Source organism: Simochromis diagramma, unplaced genomic scaffold (genome assembly GCF_900408965.1).
Source record: "Simochromis diagramma unplaced genomic scaffold, fSimDia1.1 OVJJ01000165.1, whole genome shotgun sequence".
NCBI classification, from domain to species: domain Eukaryota; kingdom Metazoa; phylum Chordata; class Actinopteri; order Cichliformes; family Cichlidae; genus Simochromis; species Simochromis diagramma.
This window is the reverse complement of record NW_024387467.1, coordinates 1,318,775-1,338,595: the sequence shown is the minus strand read 5'-3', so window position 1 is coordinate 1,338,595 and position 19,821 is coordinate 1,318,775. Positions and strand designations below refer to the sequence as shown.

The 19,821-nt window shown below is 45.1% G+C and overlaps 1 protein-coding gene across 2 annotated transcripts; it reads right to left on the bottom strand.

Annotated features, from left to right (window-relative positions):
* Positions 1–1,184: 1,184 nt before the first annotated feature.
* arhgap1 (Rho GTPase activating protein 1) lies at positions 1,185–19,485 on the bottom strand. 2 transcript variants are annotated; one of them, XM_040014784.1, is made up of 13 exons: positions 19,355–19,485; positions 13,827–14,030; positions 13,547–13,639; positions 13,361–13,448; positions 12,259–12,390; positions 11,230–11,316; positions 7,269–7,367; positions 6,375–6,482; positions 6,190–6,266; positions 5,781–5,858; positions 5,406–5,534; positions 5,199–5,302; positions 1,185–5,114 (listed from the first exon to the last, which is right to left on the bottom strand). In XM_040014784.1, exons 2-13 carry the CDS (start codon positions 13,948–13,950, stop codon positions 4,947–4,949), a joined length of 1,287 nt encoding a protein of 428 aa, XP_039870718.1. In that variant the 5' UTR covers positions 13,951–14,030; positions 19,355–19,485; the 3' UTR covers positions 1,185–4,946. The 2 variants fall into 2 exon arrangements, with proteins under 2 accessions (XP_039870718.1, XP_039870716.1); XM_040014782.1 differs by having other exon boundaries at positions 13,547–13,645; positions 19,355–19,484.
* Between the last annotated feature and the right edge of the window lie 336 nt (positions 19,486–19,821).

Genomic DNA, 19,821 nt, shown 5'->3' with positions numbered 1-19,821 from the left:
CATGCAACACAGTAAATCAGACACACCAGTCCCTCTTACACCATCACTGGTTACTCACCATCACTGGTTACTGGTACTCTGAGTTTTATTTGAGTATAGTTAGGAAAATACAGCCAAACGAAGATGGTTTCCACAAATCGTCTTGTGAGGTGAAGTATCGATCTTCACACCCTGAGTGATTCCCAGCTTCAGACGCTCCAGCATCTGTTAGCAGGACTCGTATGTGTACATCTGTATATGTATGTCATTTATAATTTGTTCATAATTGTCCCACATTACCCAAAATGTTGAAAAGTATAATCAGTGGCATGAAATCATCTTTAAAATTTGCTATTAAAACAGAAACAGTTTGAGTGTGATGCCATTGAGAAATCCAGTAAACGAGTCATGTTAGTGAGTAAAGCAGCTGGAATAAACCAAGCATGACTCACAGGGTCACAGCAGGGAGCAGCAGGTCAGGAACTCTGCTGAGGAACGCTCACAGTTTCTGTGGGAGTGTCCTGCGTGTCCGTGACACATGGACTGGTTGGCTTTAGTGAGTCAGAAGTGTCTTTAAATTCAGTCTTCAGCAGAGAGCTCAAATCATCAGATGGGGACATTTGATTGGACTTAAAAAGCTCCAAATGACCATGTACCAAAATCTAAATCCGTACACTAAATGACGTCTGTAAAAAACATCTGGCACCAGGCTGCATGCCTGTATTTGAGCTCTGATGACCTGACTGTTGCAATGGCATTATTATTAATGTTGCATGTAGTTATAATAATATCAACAGCTTTAACCCGATCAGTCTGACAGCACAGAGGCCGAGCAGGTTTTCTTTCTTGTGTTGGTCCAAGTGTAAATGTCTTCTATGTTCCAAAACGGCATTTTTTTCATTGCTCTAGCTCAGTGGATTTAGTCGAATTAGATTAGATTTTTAATTAGGGTAAGATACAGGAACCAATGAACCGAAGCCTTTACAAATGAACACGTGCAAATCTTAGTGCATAACAAAGTGTCTAAATGTGCATTTATAGTAAATCTGCAAAGGTTGCAGGTTTCTGTTCACCTGGACGTTTTCAGTGGGAGAAACGTTCTCGTCACTCATCCAGGTGACGTCCTCAGCTTTCCAGCCTTATGCAAATGTGCTGTTTACTGAGCTTGGCTGAGTATGAAAGTGATCAAAGAGCAGAGCCCCAGCTTTCATTCATCATTTCTTTATTGTTTGCACACATTAACATTACAGGATATCACCATTTATATCACACATGTATAAGACTGAGATCCACAACATATCAAAAGAGGATGAAAAAAAAAAAGGAGTTAAGAAAATAAGGTCACCAAGTAAAAATAAATCAGCCTGGGAACCAATGAATTTCTCCCTTAGAGAAGTTCACTGTCACCATGACAACAGTTACAGTACAAAGACCCATAGATTAGAGAGGCTGTAACGGATCAGCAGAGTTGAGAAGAATCAGCGTTTCGGGAAAGGAACACGGGACACAGCTGACAGCTTTACAGTGGGGTTAGAAAAGGAAGCGTTTTTACCCGTCTCGCTCACCTGGTGACTTTCAGCTACGCCGTCTTAAAACCTGAAAACGAAACTAAACCGAGTTTTGTGAGAAGAAGATCAGACGAGTGGGTTTACACTCGAAGCTCAGACTCGAGCTCGATTTTGTAACGAAGACAAATCCTCAAGTCTGCCGTCGCCCATTACAGCTGAGCTGCTCTCAACAAAGTCAGCGTTTGGGTGGGGGCCACGCCGCACGCGTCACGGGCTGCTCTGAACACCAGCAAACACCAGAGCTTTGTTGAACGCACCCCGTCTTATTTAATCTATGGCAGAATGATCACACTGGCACTTAGATGGCTAATCACATGACCACGCGGGGAAAACAAATAAGGCACGAGCACGCACAAACACACACAGACTATTTAAAAAGTGCATCTCCACTAGCTTTTGTGATTCAGAGAAACTGCTTGGCTTGCTCTTTTTGTGTTTCACAGATATTTTGAACAGATCAAAGATGACTCACAATCAAACAGGAAGGTCTGTCTCACTACGTCACACCATTAAAAAACGGAAATGCCACCACCTGACAACATTCACGCACACAGCCCTCGTCTGCAGTGAAACCCATCTGCACTGGTACACACAAACACACACCCACATCACTGTGGCATTAAAACAGGTAAACACTTTTTGTTGTCGTTTTTGCTCTCAGCTTCAGTCAAACTGAAATTCTGACTGTTTTGGTGCTTTTCAGTCACATCGTTACAGGAACACCACAACACCAATATGTACCCACTGATAGTTTGTTGCAATGAAAGACATCTAGTTGAACAGCTTGTTTTGAGTCTTTAGAAACTGGCTGACTAAAGGAAAGAGACAACGTGTCAAAGGTAACTACTGCAGGTGCTGTAATCACTGTGAGGCTGTCCTTCACACGAAGACGCTGGAAACAGACTGAGGACGAAAACTGAGACATGCAGAAATAATGTTCTTCTCAGGAATCACAGGTGATTATTACAGGAAAGAACATGAGCAATGATAAATGCAGCAGGAAGCTTAAGGCCTCTGTTACGGCCACACAGTTCTCATTTAGCCACAGAAATTAAAACCCTCATTAAGGGAAGTTGTAGCTGTGCTGGAGGCTGTGAAAGCAGCGATAACAGTGAAACCCTCAACAGCAAAGACATCCCAACCAACTCCCCACAGCGTCTGTGCATCACTGCTGAACCGTGAGATAAATGAGAACACAATGCAGCCTTTGGGAGGCCATACAGTTGCACCCGGGAACCTCTGCGAGAGCCCACAGTCACCTGTGTGCATCCAGTGCCTGCGCTCAAAAAGCCGAGGACGGGGGCTGCTGCTCACCTAACAGGAGGCTGTGAGCTGCTCAAACAATCACACCGATCAACCACCGCTCGTGTTGGCTGCACTCTGTAAGGGACGGATTCATCTTTGGGTTTAGGAAGAACCAAATCATTTCAAAGGGTTCACACTTTCCTCTCTCACTACAGAGGAGAGAGTAAACGCCGATTCTGACGGGTTACACTCCTGCTGCATGCTCCTCATAGGCCTGCTCCTAAAGACCTGCGGTGACTAAAAGAAAACACAAGAGCTAAAAGGAATACTGGCTTGTGATTGGCCAAAGGGTGTGTTTCATCCTAGACAGCTCTGATCTAATGCGTCTATATCCTACATTAATACTCAACAAACAAATGGATGAACAGCTGGCCTGGAGCCCCGGTGCCCCCTGAGGCGTGTGGGGTCTGTTAACTGCACTGCTCAGTGTGGATTATGTGCAGCACACCACGGCACTGCGCCACAAACACAGAGCCAAAAACCAGCACATGACTTGGACAGACTCCTGTAGTTCAAAGCCTGAAACGGTACACAGAGTAAGACTCAGTATCAGGTACTTCTACTTAATTAAATTTGGGACAATCACAGGAAATCAGACACCCAAAATCATTCATTATGTACACTGAAGTGATGCTGCTACAAATGAAAACATGAATCCATTACAACTTATATTATTACTGATTGTATGAGCACACATCACGTCTGCTCGCACAATCAGTCACACAGAGGGCAGCAGAGACGCTGGCCTGTGGGAGTCCACCACATGCCCGACGTACCGACCGTCTCCCTGTAATTTAAACAACAACAGCGTCACTCCAGGGAGCGCAGTCACATCTACACTTTGTCACCAAACCCGCAGAGTGCCGAGTGTGAAGCCGTCACTCAGCACACTTTTGTAGTGTGCCGTTTACCCGGGACACCAGCTACAGGTCCAAATGACACTGCTATTAGTAAAATTAAAGTCATATAAAGGAAGAGAAAGACTCCACCTGCACAGCTGTGGCTGGTTTCTGCCACTCCAAGTACAGCATTTCATAGATTGTCCACAAAGTTCGGTACCGAGTTCACCATTCTGACGTAAACCTGCGTCACGCCTCCACCCTCCTCATCAGCCCTCTCTTTAGCGCAGAATCAGAATCTAAAGAACATTTGGTAACACAGGTGAAACGCCTTTTTGGCACTACATAGAAAACAACACGACCAGCTGCTACTGACAGAGATAAAAGATGCAAACCAGCCGCTGTTGAAGCAGGGCAGCGATGCAGGGCTGAATATAGATATGAACACGTGCAGGTAGGAGTGACGGAGGCATGGACGGAGCAGTTCGGGGTGGTAGAGAAGCACATGGCAGCAAATGACTAGCCCTGCATTCACACACATGTAGTGATTTCAGATTTATGAGAGCTTTTATGTCCCCCTCCCCCAGTGTTGCAGCTCTTTATAGTGTGCCGGTCTGAGACCTGCATGAAACGACTCCACGTCATCGTTCAGATTCATGTTGTGCTCGTGGAGACTGCTGGAAGCACTACACTGACTTAAAGGAAGGGAAACGTGCACGTTTGTATCTGTACTCGTGACGTGTTTGTGGGATTTCATGATGCAAAGTGATGTCGAGAGTTATCACGGCTCACAGTGGAGCACCACTCACGCAGGTGGTATCAGGGCCGCAGCGTTTCATGCTGTGACACGTGAACAGCCTCTAATTTAACGCTGTAACAAAACTGGGGATCTGGATCTTTCTTGTTTACCATCGGTTGCATTTTGTAGTGTTTTCTGTTATTTTTTGCTAACATTATTATTATTTGCCTGAGCTCTAACACGTGTGCTGTTTCCACTTGTTTTCATGCTTGGAGTCAAATAGAAATGCCAGAAGTTGCCAGACATAATAACAGGACGCTCAGAACGACCGGAGACACACAAATAACTTGGTCCACTGAATCTTTTTAAATGTGCGCGGCATGTAAGAGACAGTCAGGCCTGTCTGAGTACTTTGATGATGCTCCTAGGGTAAGCTAAAGGCTAAATGCTGCAGGGAAGGAGGGTCTCGGCGGCGTTTCACATTGGCAGAAAGAGCTCAGAGCAGAGGGCTGGACATTAAGCAAACACCAGATGCTGCTGGTCCAGCAGGGTTCTCGTGAAGTTATTGATTGGTCCAATGGCGCTGAGCGACATGGCGTTGTCCCGCCCCCAGAGCAGATTGGGACCAAAGACCACAGCCAGGTTACTGTTGGTCATCTTATTCACCTCACTGTTGGCCGATACCTAAACACACACGCACAGGATGCTGTTGTAACAGACAGAGAAGATATTTTGGGATCAGCGGGATATGCAGACCATCAGCTGTACCTGTGCCAGAAATGTGATGAGGTATCGCAGCGATGCGTAGTTTTCCTCCGGCAGTGACTCTACCAGCGTCTTCATTACTGTCACCTGACTCTCACTGGACACAGCTGGAACAAACACAGTCATCAGGTGAACTGCTGAGGCAGACTGTTCATCTGGTGTAGGGCAGGTGGGGGTGGTACAAGCTGAGACTCCTCTAACCGTACTTACAGGCAAAGTTGACAATGTCATTGTAGAGCTGATAGGTGAGCAGAGGCTCGGGGAGTTCCCTCAGGAATGTTTTCAGGATGACAGCAGCCAGGTGCACATCTTCCATCTCTCTGAGGTTCACTGTCGCACCTGCAAACACACGAGTTCAATGAGAACAGAAGAAAACCCGAGAGAAGAGACGAGCGTCCCAACCCTGCTCTAACGTGGAAGAAACCAGGTCCCCTGCACATAAACACCTGCAGCCTAACTGGTGTTTACAGAACCATCCATAACACAGAGGATCATAACTGACGTCACACAGCAGGTGGAGGGGACTCCTCCATCATGAGTCTACAGCAGGGAATTTCAGCATCACAGGGCGGTCAGAGCTCATACCTGAGTTGTACCTGAGCTGGACCTCCTTCACCAGAGTCACGTTGGCAGATCGTCTGAAGATGCCCTCAATCTCCAAGCCTGACGCACACACAGACGCGCACACAGACGCGCACACAGACGCGCACACAGACGCGCACACAGACGCGCACACAGACGCACACACAGACGCACACACAGACGCACACACAGACGCACACAGTGAAAAAGAAAGAAAGGTGTTTCTTTCAGACATAACGAGGCACAGCCTGAGTCTGCATCAGAGCACAGCACAGGTATAAAGTCACCTGTGTGTGTGCAGCAGGCTTTAATTACAGTGATGTGAGCCAGTAAAAGCACAGGTGAGGCAGCCGTGTGTGCTCCGTGCAGACACAGCTCAGGGAGGAGTTCGCTCAGGTGTTCTGTTTGTTACCTTGCTCTGAGAGGAAGCCAACGGTGTCTCTCATCACCACAGGAACTGGATCGCCATCTGGATCCCTCTGTCTGAGCCTGACACGCACACATTAAAACAACAAGCAGATTCAAAGGTTTTTTCCTTTATCTGGAAGCTTCTCTCACAGGGCTGTGTCTCTCTCCAACTACAGAATCAGCACTTACAGCGTTAGTGGCACACCAAACACCTGGCTGGGGAGAGGAGGGCTGTGAGGAGGAGACATGGGGGGCTGTGTGGTGGGTTTCAGAGATGCTCTTAATTTGTTGTCATACCTGGCACAGAGACAACGGGAGATTTTAAAAAGTAACACAGGGCTTCACTATTTGTGCCTGAATGTTTGCCTAAACCACAGAATGGAAGCAGCACAGCAGTGAATAAACTCCATCAGTGGCACCTTTTAAAATGCATTGTGCATGAGCAGAACAACCACAGGAAGCATTCCCAAATCAAATGAAAACATTGACAGTACCCAGTGCAGAGGGCATTTCCAAAGAAGATGCACCTGGAACAGGATGCAATGATGATGCTTAAAGTGACAATAATATGTGGAAACTGAGATTTGTCATTGTTTCCTGAAAAAAACAAATGCATGCTGACTTTAGATTCAGAAAGCCAAGATGGAGAGGGAAAATGTTTGAATGTAAAAACTCTGCTGGTGAGAAAAACCCAAGTGAGCGGGCTGTAAACCAGCACACCACCCAGAAATTGCACTCTCTCACCTCCAGCTCGTTTAGCGTGGAGCACAAGGAGCCGGCACACAGCTGGGAAACCAGCAGCTGTGCCAGTGTGGCTACATCAGGGTGCACTGCACGGTTATTTGGATTGTGATGAAGCCACTTTCAGTAAGATAATACCATCCCACTTCCTGTGTTTGTTCCAACACGCCACTCTCAAGGAGTTCAAACACTTTCAACACTACAACCGGCCTCCTCACTTCTCATGCACACGGATAATAAGACGGAGGCGGCATTTAACCCTCAGTGAAACGTGCTGCTGGCATCACGCAATGAGAAGACTGAATGAAAGGCACACATCTGAAGTTTGGCAGGAACACTTACTCTCTGACGCGGGAAGGAATGACCAGCTGATCACACTTGACCACATCCTCCAGCTCACTCAGATAGCTCACGTAGTTGATCTTCCTGCCAAACTTAAAGCTGAGAGAGAGAAAACTCGAGTGGTTGATCTGTGAGCAGCAGTGATGATGGTTCAGACTTTTTATAACCATGAAAACAGGAATGTAACAAAGTGAAAGTAGCAAATAGCACATGATGTGCGCACCTTGTTATGGACATTTTAACAACAACCTGCAACAAACCCAGCGAGCTCGTTTTGAAGTGGTTTAGTTAACACGTTGCAACGTGGAGAAAACGTTCAGATCAAACAACAGTTTTCTGAGGATGGACACCTCCCTGAATCCCTGATAAGGGGAAGGAGTCCCACTATCTGTTTAGCGTCTCCCCTTACAATGGCCTCACTGTGTGTGTAGAGCATACTCTGCAGTGAACATGCAGTGAGAAAATGACATTACTATTACTAATGTGAAATGATTAAATATGTGATTAATACAACAGAAAACCTCTGGTTTGGTCAGAGTATTTAAAGACGTTTGTGCACTTCCTGGAACGCTTCATACGCCAAGGAAAACAGCAACAAGCGACTCAGCGACGAGTCCGTCTACGGGACCAAAATGACCGGCTATTTCTTCTGTTTCTTGAACAGAGCCGGTCTAAAGGTTAGAGGTAGGATCAGTGTCACACTGTTTAATCAGCGACTTAAAAATGTTCCTGTTGGATGGAGAGAACAAAGCTTACAAAGTTAAGCGAATGGTTCTTGCTTCCAGCTGCAGCACTGTGACACTCTCTGTTGGCATAGCTACAAGATGATGTGTACAGTATAAAGCACCTCGACTGTTGTTGGGATTTGTTGCCATTTAAATAAAACTGGTATCCAGTAAGAACCAAACCTGAAGCAGGAACTTCAGACACATTTATGGCTGCAGTTTTCTACTGCTGCCACTAGATGCTGCTAAAGCTCTGTCAATGTTAGTTACAATGGCCCAAAATTCATATTCATTAATCATGCGCTTCCTTTTTAAATGAACACATGTCTCTTGAAAACCGCAGGAAGGAATCCTGTGATGATATCAGCTCACATAAGCACACTGATGTATTTAAAAGTAGAATGGGAGGCAGAGCCTTCAGTTTTCAGGCCCCTCTTCTGTGGAACCAGCTTCCAGTTTGGATTCAGGAGACAGACACTATCTCTACTTTTAAGATTAGGCTTCAAACTTTCCTTTTTGCTAAAGCATATAGTTAGGGCTGGACCAGGTGACCCTGAATCCTCCCTTAGTGATGCTGCAATAGACGTAGGCTGCCGGGGATTCCCATGATGCATTGGGTTTTTCCTTTCCAGTCACCTTTCTCACTCACTATGTGTTAACAGACCTCTCTGCATTGAATCATATCTGTTATTAACCTCTGTCTCTCTTCCACAGCATGTCTTTATCCTGTCTTCCTTCTCTCACCCCAACCAATCGCAGCAGATGGCCCCGCCCCTCCCTGAGCCTGGTTCTGCTGGAGGTTTCTTCCTGTTAAAAGGGAGTTTTTCCTTCCCACTGTCGCCAAAGTGCTGCTCATAGGGGGTCATATGATTGTTGGGTTTTTCTCTGTATCTATGAAGCGCCTTGAGGCGACTTTTGTTGTGATTTGGCGCTATATACAGTGGGGCAAAAAAGTATTTAGTCAGCCACCGATTGTGCAAGTTCCCCCACTTAAAATGATGACAGAGGTCAGTAATTTGCACCAGAGGTACACTTCAACTGTGAGAGACAGAATGTGAAAAAAAAATCCATGAATCCACATGGTAGGATTTGTAAAGAATTTATTCGTAAATTAGGGTGGAAAATAAGTATTTGGTCACCTCAAACAAGGAAAATCTCTGGCTCTCACAGACCTGTAACGTCTTCTGTAAGAAGCTTTTCTGTCCCCCACTCGTTACCTGTATGAATGGCACCTGTTTGAACTCATCATCTGTATAAAAGACACCTGTCCACAGCCTCAAACAGTCAGACTCCAAACTCCGCCATGGCCAAGACCAAAGAGCTTTCGAAGGACACCAGGAAAAGTATTGTAGACCTGCACCAGACTGGGAAGAGTGAATCTACAATAGGCAAGCAGCTTGGTGTGAAAAAATCAACTGTGGGAGCAATCATCAGAAAATGGAAGACATACAAGACCACTGATAATCTCCCTCGATCTGGGGCTCCACGCAGGATCTCATCCCGTGGGGTCAAAGTGATCATGAGAACGGTGAGCAAAGATCCCAGAACCACACGGGGGGACCTGGTGAATGACCTGCAGAGAGCTGGGACCAAAGTAACAAAGGTCACCATCAGTAACACACTACAACGGCAGGGAATCAAATCCCACAGTGCCAGACGTGTTCCACTGCTGAAGCCAGTGCATGTCCAGGCCCGTCTGAAGTTTGTCAGAGAGCACATGGATGATACAGCAGAGGATTGGGAGAATGTCATGTGGTCAGATGAAACCAAAGTAGAACTTTTTGGTATAAACTCAACTCGTCGTGTTTGGAGGAAGAAGAATACTGAGTTGCATCCCAAGAACACCATACCTACTGTGAAGCATGGGGGTGGAAACATCATGCTATGGGGCTGTTTTTTCTGCCAAGGGGACAGGACGACTGATCCGTGTTAAGGACAGAATGAATGGGGCCATGTATCGTGAGATTTTGAGCCAAAACCTCCTTCCATCAGTGAGAACTTTGAAGATGAAACGAGGCTGGGTCTTCCAACATGACAATGATCCAAAACACACCGCCCGGGCAACAAAGGAGTGGCTCCGTAAGAAGCATTTGAAAGTCCTGGAGTGGCCTAGCCAGTCTCCAGACCTCAACCCCATAGAAAATCTGTGGCGGGAGTTGAAAGTCCGTGTTGCTCGGCGACAGCCCCAAAACATCACTGCTCTGGAGAAGATCTGCATGGAGGAATGGGCCAAAATACCAGCTACTGTGTGTGCAAACCTGGTAAAGACCTATAGTAAACGTTTGACCTCTGTTATTGCCAACAAAGGTTATGTTACAAAGTATTGAGTTGTATTTTTGTTATTGACCAAATACTTATTTTCCACCCTGATTTACGAATAAATTCTTTACAAATCCTACCATGTGGATTCATGGATTTTTTTTTCACATTCTGTCTCTCACAGTTGAAGTGTACCTCTGGTGCAAATTACTGACCTGTCATCATTTTAGGTGGGGGAACTTGCACAATCTGTGGCTGACTAAATACTTTTTTGCCCCACTGTAAATAAAATTGAATTGAATTGATGTGACACTACTGTACTGTACTGTACTGTGCTTACTGAGGGAACATATGCTCATCAGCATTTAGCATTAGTGGAGTCTGTGTTTACCCACAATCCACAGGAGTAATGCTGAGTACATAATGCTGTGTGGTACCCATGGCTGCCCGTTAGGCAGATTATATTAGCAGCACCTGACCCGACATATAAAAAAATCCTAGAAAATGTCATAAAATCAATGAGGGATTAAAAATCTGACTGACATCAAAAGTTGCACTTTAAAACTGGTTGCTCCAAGTACAGACGGCTTTTCCATCATAGCAAGGATAACACTAAGTTCAAGTACTGGGTCACCCTCTCTGAACCTTTGAAGTCAGGCGTTTGAAGTCTCACAGCTATAGCTGCATAAAATCGAGCCGTAACCACGTGTTATAACCGTGCATCTGTCAAAGAGTGGGCCGTACTGTAACAGGACGCCACAGCTGCAACGATCAGTCGTCACATTTCTCCCTATATCAACAGGAAGTGGATCACAGAGTGACGCAGGCCCCACCCACCCCCCTATTCAGTTTTATTTATACAGCACCAAATCCCAACAGTCGCCTCGCTTTGTAACAAAATCAGCACAAAACTGTGTGTATGTGCACGGGGGCTGCGCATAATGGTCCTTTAAAAATCCCTGAAACCAGAAACTAACCTTATAATTGGTTTGAAGAGGATCAGCAGAGTCTTGATGAACATGGTGGGATGGACGATGTACAGGGCCTTGATGTTCTTCTTGTACCTGCAAACACATCACATGTTCTCACAAGGTGTGCTAACACACGTTTGATACAACGATTACAAGAGCATACACAGAAACGTGACAGCATCTGTGGAATCTGCTGTCCACAGGTTACACAGGCAACCAGCACTGCTGAGGGGCTGAATCCTGTGCTGCCAGCGATGAGCTGGTGAAAATAATGCGAGGACATGTAACTGGAGACCTGCTTTTATCTTTATCAGCCAAACTGAATGGCTGTGTGGGTGTGCTCGCCGCTGCTGTGCAAAGTGCAAATTAACTGGGTGAAAGTGATTAAAGACAAAAGCAGGGCTCAGCTCCTTCGCTATTTTGAATAGTGGGAACATGGCTGAAGCCATCCGCACGTTACTGTAACTGTGCAGTTTATGAAACACTGCACACAGTATTTGTTTCCACTGCATTCAAGAGAAAAACCAGTACCATATCAGTGGATGCACACTGTGCACCTCTGCTTAAATACAGAAGTGAGGGGAAAACAAACAGTCAGAGCTTCTCACGTGTGCAGTACGGCTCCTTTCTCCTCGACTCGTCCTGTCTGTACTTCCTCTGTGGACTAAGGTGCTCACAGGAAGTACAGAGAAATTACTCTCTTACAAAAATTGACTCCCTGTTTTTCTTCATTTGTTCTGTTCAAAGAGGAGAACGCTGGCACAAGTTTAACCTTAGTAACATTTAAAAAGAAAATAAAGGTTTTTATGCAAAGTCATGATGTTTAAAACATCCAGTGTTGGAAGTGGACGGTGCCAGTCTGAAGGCTTTGGGATAAGTTTACCCTGGTGTGGAATTTTGATGCATCCGGTACAGGCAGAGGTTAGTCTGCAGAAGCCATTGATCAGGTTAATAAATGCAAAGAGCAGCAGTAGGACCAGCTGTAAACAGGCATAATATGATAAGTGAGATGTGCAGTGATGTGTTGGAGATTACTTTCTGTCAAACTCCCTGTATGCATCCCGCACCCAGCTGAGGGAAGGTTTGTTTTCACTGGTCAGCCCGTGGTGAAAGTAGATCAGAGTGTAGTCACTCTCCACATACTGATCCAGGGTTCCTTTGAGATACCTGAAAAACATGAGCAAGTCTTTGTAAACGCAGAAATATCTTTACCTGCTCAAATAACTTTGTTGGTTAGTAACTACTGCACCTGAGGGCTTCGCATCAACTATTTCCATACCAGATGAAAGAGTGAATCTCTTCACGCTGTCCCTACAGGAAGGAGCCTTCACAACATTTTCTAAAAACTGCAGCCTTACGTTCACCGCATCACTCGTTACACCCAAACACAGCAAAGATAGACACAGCCGTGCCTTCTCCATTCATTCCAATCATGATTATCTGGGGCAGTGGTGAATACACCACTTCATAACATGATTACTCCCCGACTGTGGAAACATCAGGCAGTTATTACAGTCTTTAAAAGAACCTTTAAAACATATTTTTTCAAGACCACAATCATCTCCATCACAGTCTGCTCTTTGTAAAAGCAACCAGTCTGTCAGCAGGAAGGCGAGAGTGGGCGGGGCAGACCAGGTCAGGCACTCGTACACCTCAGAGGCCCCACAGTGGAAGCTACAGGTAGAACAATGGTGACCACCGACCAACACTTCCAGCACCACTGACACCTGACTGCTCAGCCACGGCTCGAATGCTGGCTCTGCGGATCCTTCAGCAGCAGCTGTCGGTCTTTGGGACTAATCTTCTCTCAGTGTCACTGATGCAAATCTTGTTCTTGTACTTAACATTAATGGGTCGCATTTATACGGCGCTTTTCAAGAACCTCAAAGCGCTGTACAATGCCACTATTCATTCACTCTCACATTCACACACAGGTGGAGGCAGCTACACTTCCTGTCTTTAGATACAGCGTGATGACCAAAGACCAGCATCTACACATCAGAGCCATTTGGCTTAGCTAACATCAGCTGGTGAGTCTACAACTCCCACTAAAGTGTCTGTGAATCCCACTTCTCCTTACATCGTGTCACATGACAAAAACGCTGGCAAAGCCTAAAAGTTTGTGGTTACTACTTACATCAGCAGCTTATGATGGTCCAGCTGGTGCTGCGGAGGCATCCTGCAGGCATTAAACACGATCACCTTCCTGCCAAAGTTGTCATCACCTACGGACGCAGACATGGACTCGCGTTACTTCCACTACAAGATTTTACTTTTCAAAAACATATATTTCCAGACTGAAAGCTGTGACTGAAGAACCGACCGGCCACTTCGATGATCTGATGTCTGGCAATGTCATAGAAAGGGTGGTCCCAGGGCAGGTGTGGAGAGCTGGCGTCAAACTGCTGGGAAACATCTGTCTCTGAAACACACACACAGTTAATACAAGACAACAATCACAGCATTACATCACCATGAAGTCCTTCATATGTAAATGTGTTTGTATGTAACATTTTAAGATTAACCCCAGCCGGTCAGAGCTCTTACAATCCTTCGTTTGAAACATGGCATCATGAGCAGGTGTGGACAGACATCCCTCTCACCTGACTTGCTGAGGAAAGACTCGTCAGCGGGCCACTGCTGGTCCTCTATGGTAGTCAGCTTCAGCTGTCCTAGCTGCGCCGTTGCAGAGTCGTCGCCCACATCTACCAGCAGTTCTGAAGACATCGCACACACGTGCGCTCTCACATACACACAGACGGCACAGCGATGTCTTTGTTCAGCTCACTCAAACATACACGCACAAGCTGCAAGAGACAAAAACGCTTCAGGTCAGCACGTCTCAGCCAAACTGTGTTTGAACCTGATGCTGTGACATTATATAAAACAGACCCAGATCAAATCAAACATTTCTGCACAACTGAAGCAACATGAAGTCACATCCGTGAAGTTTCTAAGAAACACGAGACATTTGAACTTCCATAGGATACGCTGTCCCTTTATCACACTCACTGTTACCCAACTCGACTGAGGTTAAAAGATGAAAGAATGAAATGCATTAGTGATTGATGCTGCTGCAGTGGGTGACATGCTGCATCAGCACCATCTAAATAACATCAGACAACAGCAGTAATCTTCAGGCTAATGCTGCGCGATCCCTTTCTCACAGCCTCTAATTATTCCGGTCACACCTCCATAAATAAACAGTTACACAGAACATCTTAGCGATGCTGAGGTGGTCGTACAGTTTCCTTTGGCTTATTAGATCTGCTTCGGCCAAGTGACGTTAACCAAGGACAAACCGTAAGCAAAGACTACTATAGATCTGCACTGCAGAGTAACACAACTAACTTCTTCAGCCCTATAGAAACATACCACAAACTGCAGCATGACGAATGCATGAAAGACAAGAAAAACGACATAATGTGTGCTGACATGAATCGCCCAACTCGTCTGAGCTGACGATGGACAAGAATGTACAGCATCCTGTGCAGGAAGACACTAAACTCACCAACACCTGCATTATATCAGGAGAAATGCATCTCACAACTGTGTGAGTTTCACCTCACGCAACCAATGAATGAAGTACTTTCGATTTTGCATCTTGATAAATAAATACAAGGTGAAAAAACAACTTGTTTGTCTGCAAAGATGAAGTTACAGGTAGCTGTGGCAGAGTGTAAAGACGAAAGCAGCGCTGATATGATTTCATTTTGTGTAAAGCTTTGGTACTTTTTTACTTCCAGGAGGTGCACTGAGTTTAGCTGGCGAGCTGTCCAGGGTGTACCCCGATCCTCTCGCCATGGTAACTGAGGTGGGCTCCAGATGTTTTATTCATATAAATAAAACATCCGCTGGCATATTGACTGATGCACGAACCTCTCCCAGTGACAGCTCCCACAGCTGAAGGAGATGTTAATGAGAAAAATAGACCACTCACCACAGAAAGAGTACGTGATACAAAGAGCCTGTGGGATTTTATTGTCACTGGTGTGCCAACCCTCAGTGGATTTTTGTTACTCTGAGTAGTTTTAGTTCAAGAAAAATGAAGACACCTTTTCCCCCTCGGGAGCTTTGGCCATGCTCCAGGTGGTGACTTACCATCAGTTCCTGCATGCTTTCTGTTTCTGGAGCTATGGATCTGTGTACAAGAACAGTATCAGGGACACATTTTTTGAGATTTTTAAAATTCTGTTTTATTTCTTTTTCTAACCTTCATTTCACCAGGAAGTAAAACTCTGGAAGCTGAGATTCTCTTCTGAGAGAGTTCGTAGTGTGGCTAGGGTTAACCCAGCAGGCAGTTTCACTGGTGACAAACCAGAAAAGCTCAGGCCTGAACCCGAGTAACCAGTGAGCCTCACAGGAAGCAGCTTTTTGCTGAATGTCCTGAACATCATTTGCTGAGTTTTCTTCTCAAGCAAGAAGAAAGCAATGAAAAGAATAACTGACGCTGAACAGTGGCCTGAGATGTGCAGCAGCAGAGAGACTGATTAGTCTCGGAGTGCCACCACAGTTTGGTCCTGCTTTTTGTTTTTTTAGCTTCAGCAAACAGAAAAAAAGCTTTATATCTGATATATCTGAAGAAAGGATTCATCAGTCTGATGACTTTCAAATGGAGCTCCAACAATAAGGTTCAAACACAGCATGAGCCACTTCCTCAGTTTAATGACTGCATCACTCCTCTCCTCTTATTAACTGCCCATATTTGCTACATGCTTCCTTTTTATCTACCATCCCCCACCCATTTACTCCACTCTTACTCTCATGCCCACACATGTACACACACACAGCTGTGATGTTATGCTAGCTGACAGCATGTAGCTTTAAATAAATATCGCTACTAACCAGCAGACACAGTCGGCCAATTGCTGCAGCCAAACACACACACAGAGACAAACTGAGTGAAAAGCAACTGTTTGCACACTATCTGCATGTCAGTCAGTAACCATGCAGCTGTCGGGGAGGATGTTGGTTAACATTTATGATGATGTGAACAGTAACAGGTTCCTCATTTCCTTTCTCTTCATTCAGTTCCTAAACTGAACAGACCAATGGAGGTCACAGCAGTGGGTCAGGGGCACAAACCCTGACTGTGAGTTTATTTCTATGACAAAGTTTCACACGTTACATTCATACTGAAACAGGTAAGCTCGCTCCAGGCACTTCAGGTCTGACAGCTCTGGATTCAAAATGTTTACTTTCGTGGCATTCAGTCCTATTGTCTGCACTGGATGATCTGTTGCTATTTGCCTAATTTATTGAGCCTATTTGGCTTTTTGGTTTTTTTAAGCTGAGAAGCACTGAAAAGATGTAATGCTAAAGTTTCAGGATCATCACTCTGATGGTGGAGGAGACGCCCATGTTTAAATAGTCAGAGGTCAGGAGAAGAGGAACCAGAACGCAAAGCATGCAGAGTTTCACTGGGAGACAACCGAGAGGACTGCAAGGACTACGGTTTGTGAGCAGGGTATAAGGGTTATCCTTGAAAGCTGATTTCCACCTCTCTGCTCAGTTTAAAGTAGCTTTCTTTGCGTTTGCTTGGTTTTTTTAACCAGATAGTTGCATCCTTAGTGTCGACAAGGTTAGTTCACGATTGGATCTGATAGGGCATGGGTGTCAAACTCAAGTCCTAGAGGGCTGGTGTCCTGAAACGTTTAAATATGCCACTGCTGCAACACAACTGAGAAAGAATTAGTAGGTCATTAGCAAGAACTACTAGCTATAGAAGGTACGGTGACTCTGTAACCTTGGATCTCTGTTACACATGTTACAAATGATGACAATGTTGAATCTTGTGTATCTTTGCCCATGCAGTGCATCCAGCCACAACACCATGTATGCATGAGGCATTGTTTGTGGATCGTGCTGCACTACCCACATGTGTGCATGCGCGCGCACACACACACACACACACACACACATATATATATACACACACATATATACACAGAAAAAGCCACTTTGTGTACATATGAGCATCTAACAGAAGCATCCAGCGAGCACAGCACCCTGCCCCCTCTATTCCTCTTCTCTCTCAGCACTGCAGAGCAGCTGAGGAGGGCAGTTTAGTCAAAGCCTGCTCCAGGGGCTCAGGAAATGATTCCTAGCAAAGCTCTAGTGCAGAAAAAAGCCATGGAGTGACACAGTATTATTACTGAGCATTTCTACATGTGAAACACTGCTCTACTTATTTTATGCTTTTATGGCATTTCAGCTTCAGTAGTCTAAATACTACCAAAGGGTTCATCCCTAACAGCAGCATGCACCATCAAATATGCAAAAGAAAAAACATAATACTGGCAGGTACATGCAAGCAGCAGCAACATTCACTCTCTCCATTTCTCCCACACACACACCTACCTGCAGTAACATTTCTGCACCACAACACACTCCACAGTTTCTAATGCCGGCCAGAGACTGACACTGAGCTTAAACTCCAATCACCTCTAGCTGGGGAAGTTCATTTTATGTTTTTTTAACCTGAGGGACGCCACAAAAAGAAGAAGAACCTGAACAATGGGAACCAAAAATCCCACAAAAAAGCAACCACTGTTTCTGACATGACATATGTGTAAGGAACAGCTCATTTCATCTTCCTGCATGCAACTCACTGATGTTTGAAATCACTGCTACAGCTTTCATTTCAACGCAGCTTTCGCCCCAGTCTTCTTGGTAGGTTACATTTATTTATAAAATGTATTTTAAGATCTTTATACTTTAGAGGCCTTTTCAGGCATGATCACCTAACACTGCTGGCTGCTTGAAGTCAAAATGATGACACTGGGCAATTCAGGCAAGGGTCACTTTTACATTCAGGTTTGGTAAATATCACAGCCGTAGAGTTGCTGTGACAAAGGCATGAGGCTGAACTTTGCAGCTAGTAATAATAATATAACTGAGGCCACAACTATACTTAAAAACATTCGGTGGCTGAACGTTGTAAAACTGTATGTGTCTGTCTGTTAATGTGACTGCACACAAGTACCAGACCAATCAGTGTGATCAGGTCCAGCATAGGAGCAGTGCACTCCAGAGTTTTAAGGAAATCACCTCGATGCTTTTCAGATATGAAGCACGCAGTCAGGCTGGTGTCCCGGGTTGTTCAAAGTACTGAGGTTACTTTAATATTTCTAAAATCCTTTCTAACGCCCAGAGATGATCCAATCCAAATAATTAGCTCAACCCGAGGAAAGAAAGGCACAACTATAAAAGGACTGTTGGCTTATCCTGTCACAAGACAGCAGAACGCGTCATTTTTTGATCACCTCTATTTTAAACAGAATAGTTTCGCATTTTGTTTGCCATTCAGAACCTCCGCCTGCCACCAGGGCAGTTTACTGCAGAGGGTGTAGCTCACAGACACCATCAGCCTGATTCTGTAACCTCTGCGTCAGTATGAAACTACACCCAGAGGCTGTCTCATTATTTTCAATGTCTACTGTAAAGTTTTCCAGTAAAATCCAATCATAACCGATAAACTACAAAATACAGTGTAGTGTGTAAGTGGAAGGGCCATCGCTGCAAGCTATGAACACACTGATGCACTACCATAACATGATAATGTGTGGTATATGCACATTTTCGAAGTGAGACGTCATCTTTGGGGAAATGCTACGAATGATTTTGGGGGAAGGAGAGAAGAGCATTAAACCCGAACGGAGTTTGGCGGGCTGAGCAGACACCTTCACTGCTGGCAGTCCAGCGATAAAAGCAACAAGTGAGCAGCTGACCTCTTTTACTTTTACCAAACAGCTCAGCAGGAGAAACATTTCAGTGTCAGTAGCTGCGGATTCAGAAAAGCTGAACAGGCTAACGCAGCCACACTCGCTGGTCATTATCACACAGCGAAACGCATTAGCAAACCGCCTAGCAAGCTGGCTCGGCTGCATTCACCATATTCGGCACACGGATGCACATTTTATGGCGTTTCATACGCTGTGAGGCTTCAGTAACTGAAACGACGCTTAGCTGGGCTAAACCAGAACACCGCAGTGTTAACAAATGACCTCATCACAACAAATTAGCCCCACAACACCCGACTAACAGCGCACGAGCATCACAGCGCGTGAGCCCCGCGTGCTTCTAACATGTTCAGTTTCTACCAAACACAGCATCATGAAATTTGTTTTACCGTAATAATCCAGCTGCTCTCTTACAACCGATTCACTTTGTGGCGTCTGAAGTCAACGTAGACCGTTGTCAGCAACAACCCTGCGTCAGCACCTCTTCCGGTTTGTTGTTTTCAAAATAAAGCTATCAATTCAGTGTTTGTTTACTATACCTGTCAAAATAAAAGTGCTAAAAAAAAAGAAAGCGTCCCCGTGGTGTTTTAGTAAAAGGCCTGAGTCGCCACAGGCGGACTCAGGCCTTTTACTAAAGTATGACATGCTGATTCTATTGTGTCTATCTATATCTATTATTCTAATGATAATATTCTATTTTACACACCGACCAATGGCGTGAACTGTAACTAATCCCTGCGATGCCGCTCAGCCAATTAAATAATTTATTCAGAGCGCGTGAGAAAACAAAATTGTGGGAGGAGACAGAAGAGGTAGCTGAGATAGCTCAAAGTACACCTTTTTATGATTTTTTTTA

Bases quoted from the DNA above. Each gene is read 5' to 3' on its own strand.
- arhgap1 (XM_040014782.1), bottom strand. From the start codon at position 13,950: ATGTCTTCAGAACTGCTGGTAGATGTGGGCGACGACTCTGCAACGGCG. The intron at 7,368-11,229 runs GTTAGTTTCTGG...TCTCTCTCTCAG, and splicing joins CTCTTCAAACCAATTATAAG to CTTTAAGTTTGGCAGGAAGA. The intron at 6,267-6,374 runs GTAAGTGCTGAT...TGTGCGTGTCAG, and splicing joins TTTGGTGTGCCACTAACGCT to GCTCAGACAGAGGGATCCAG.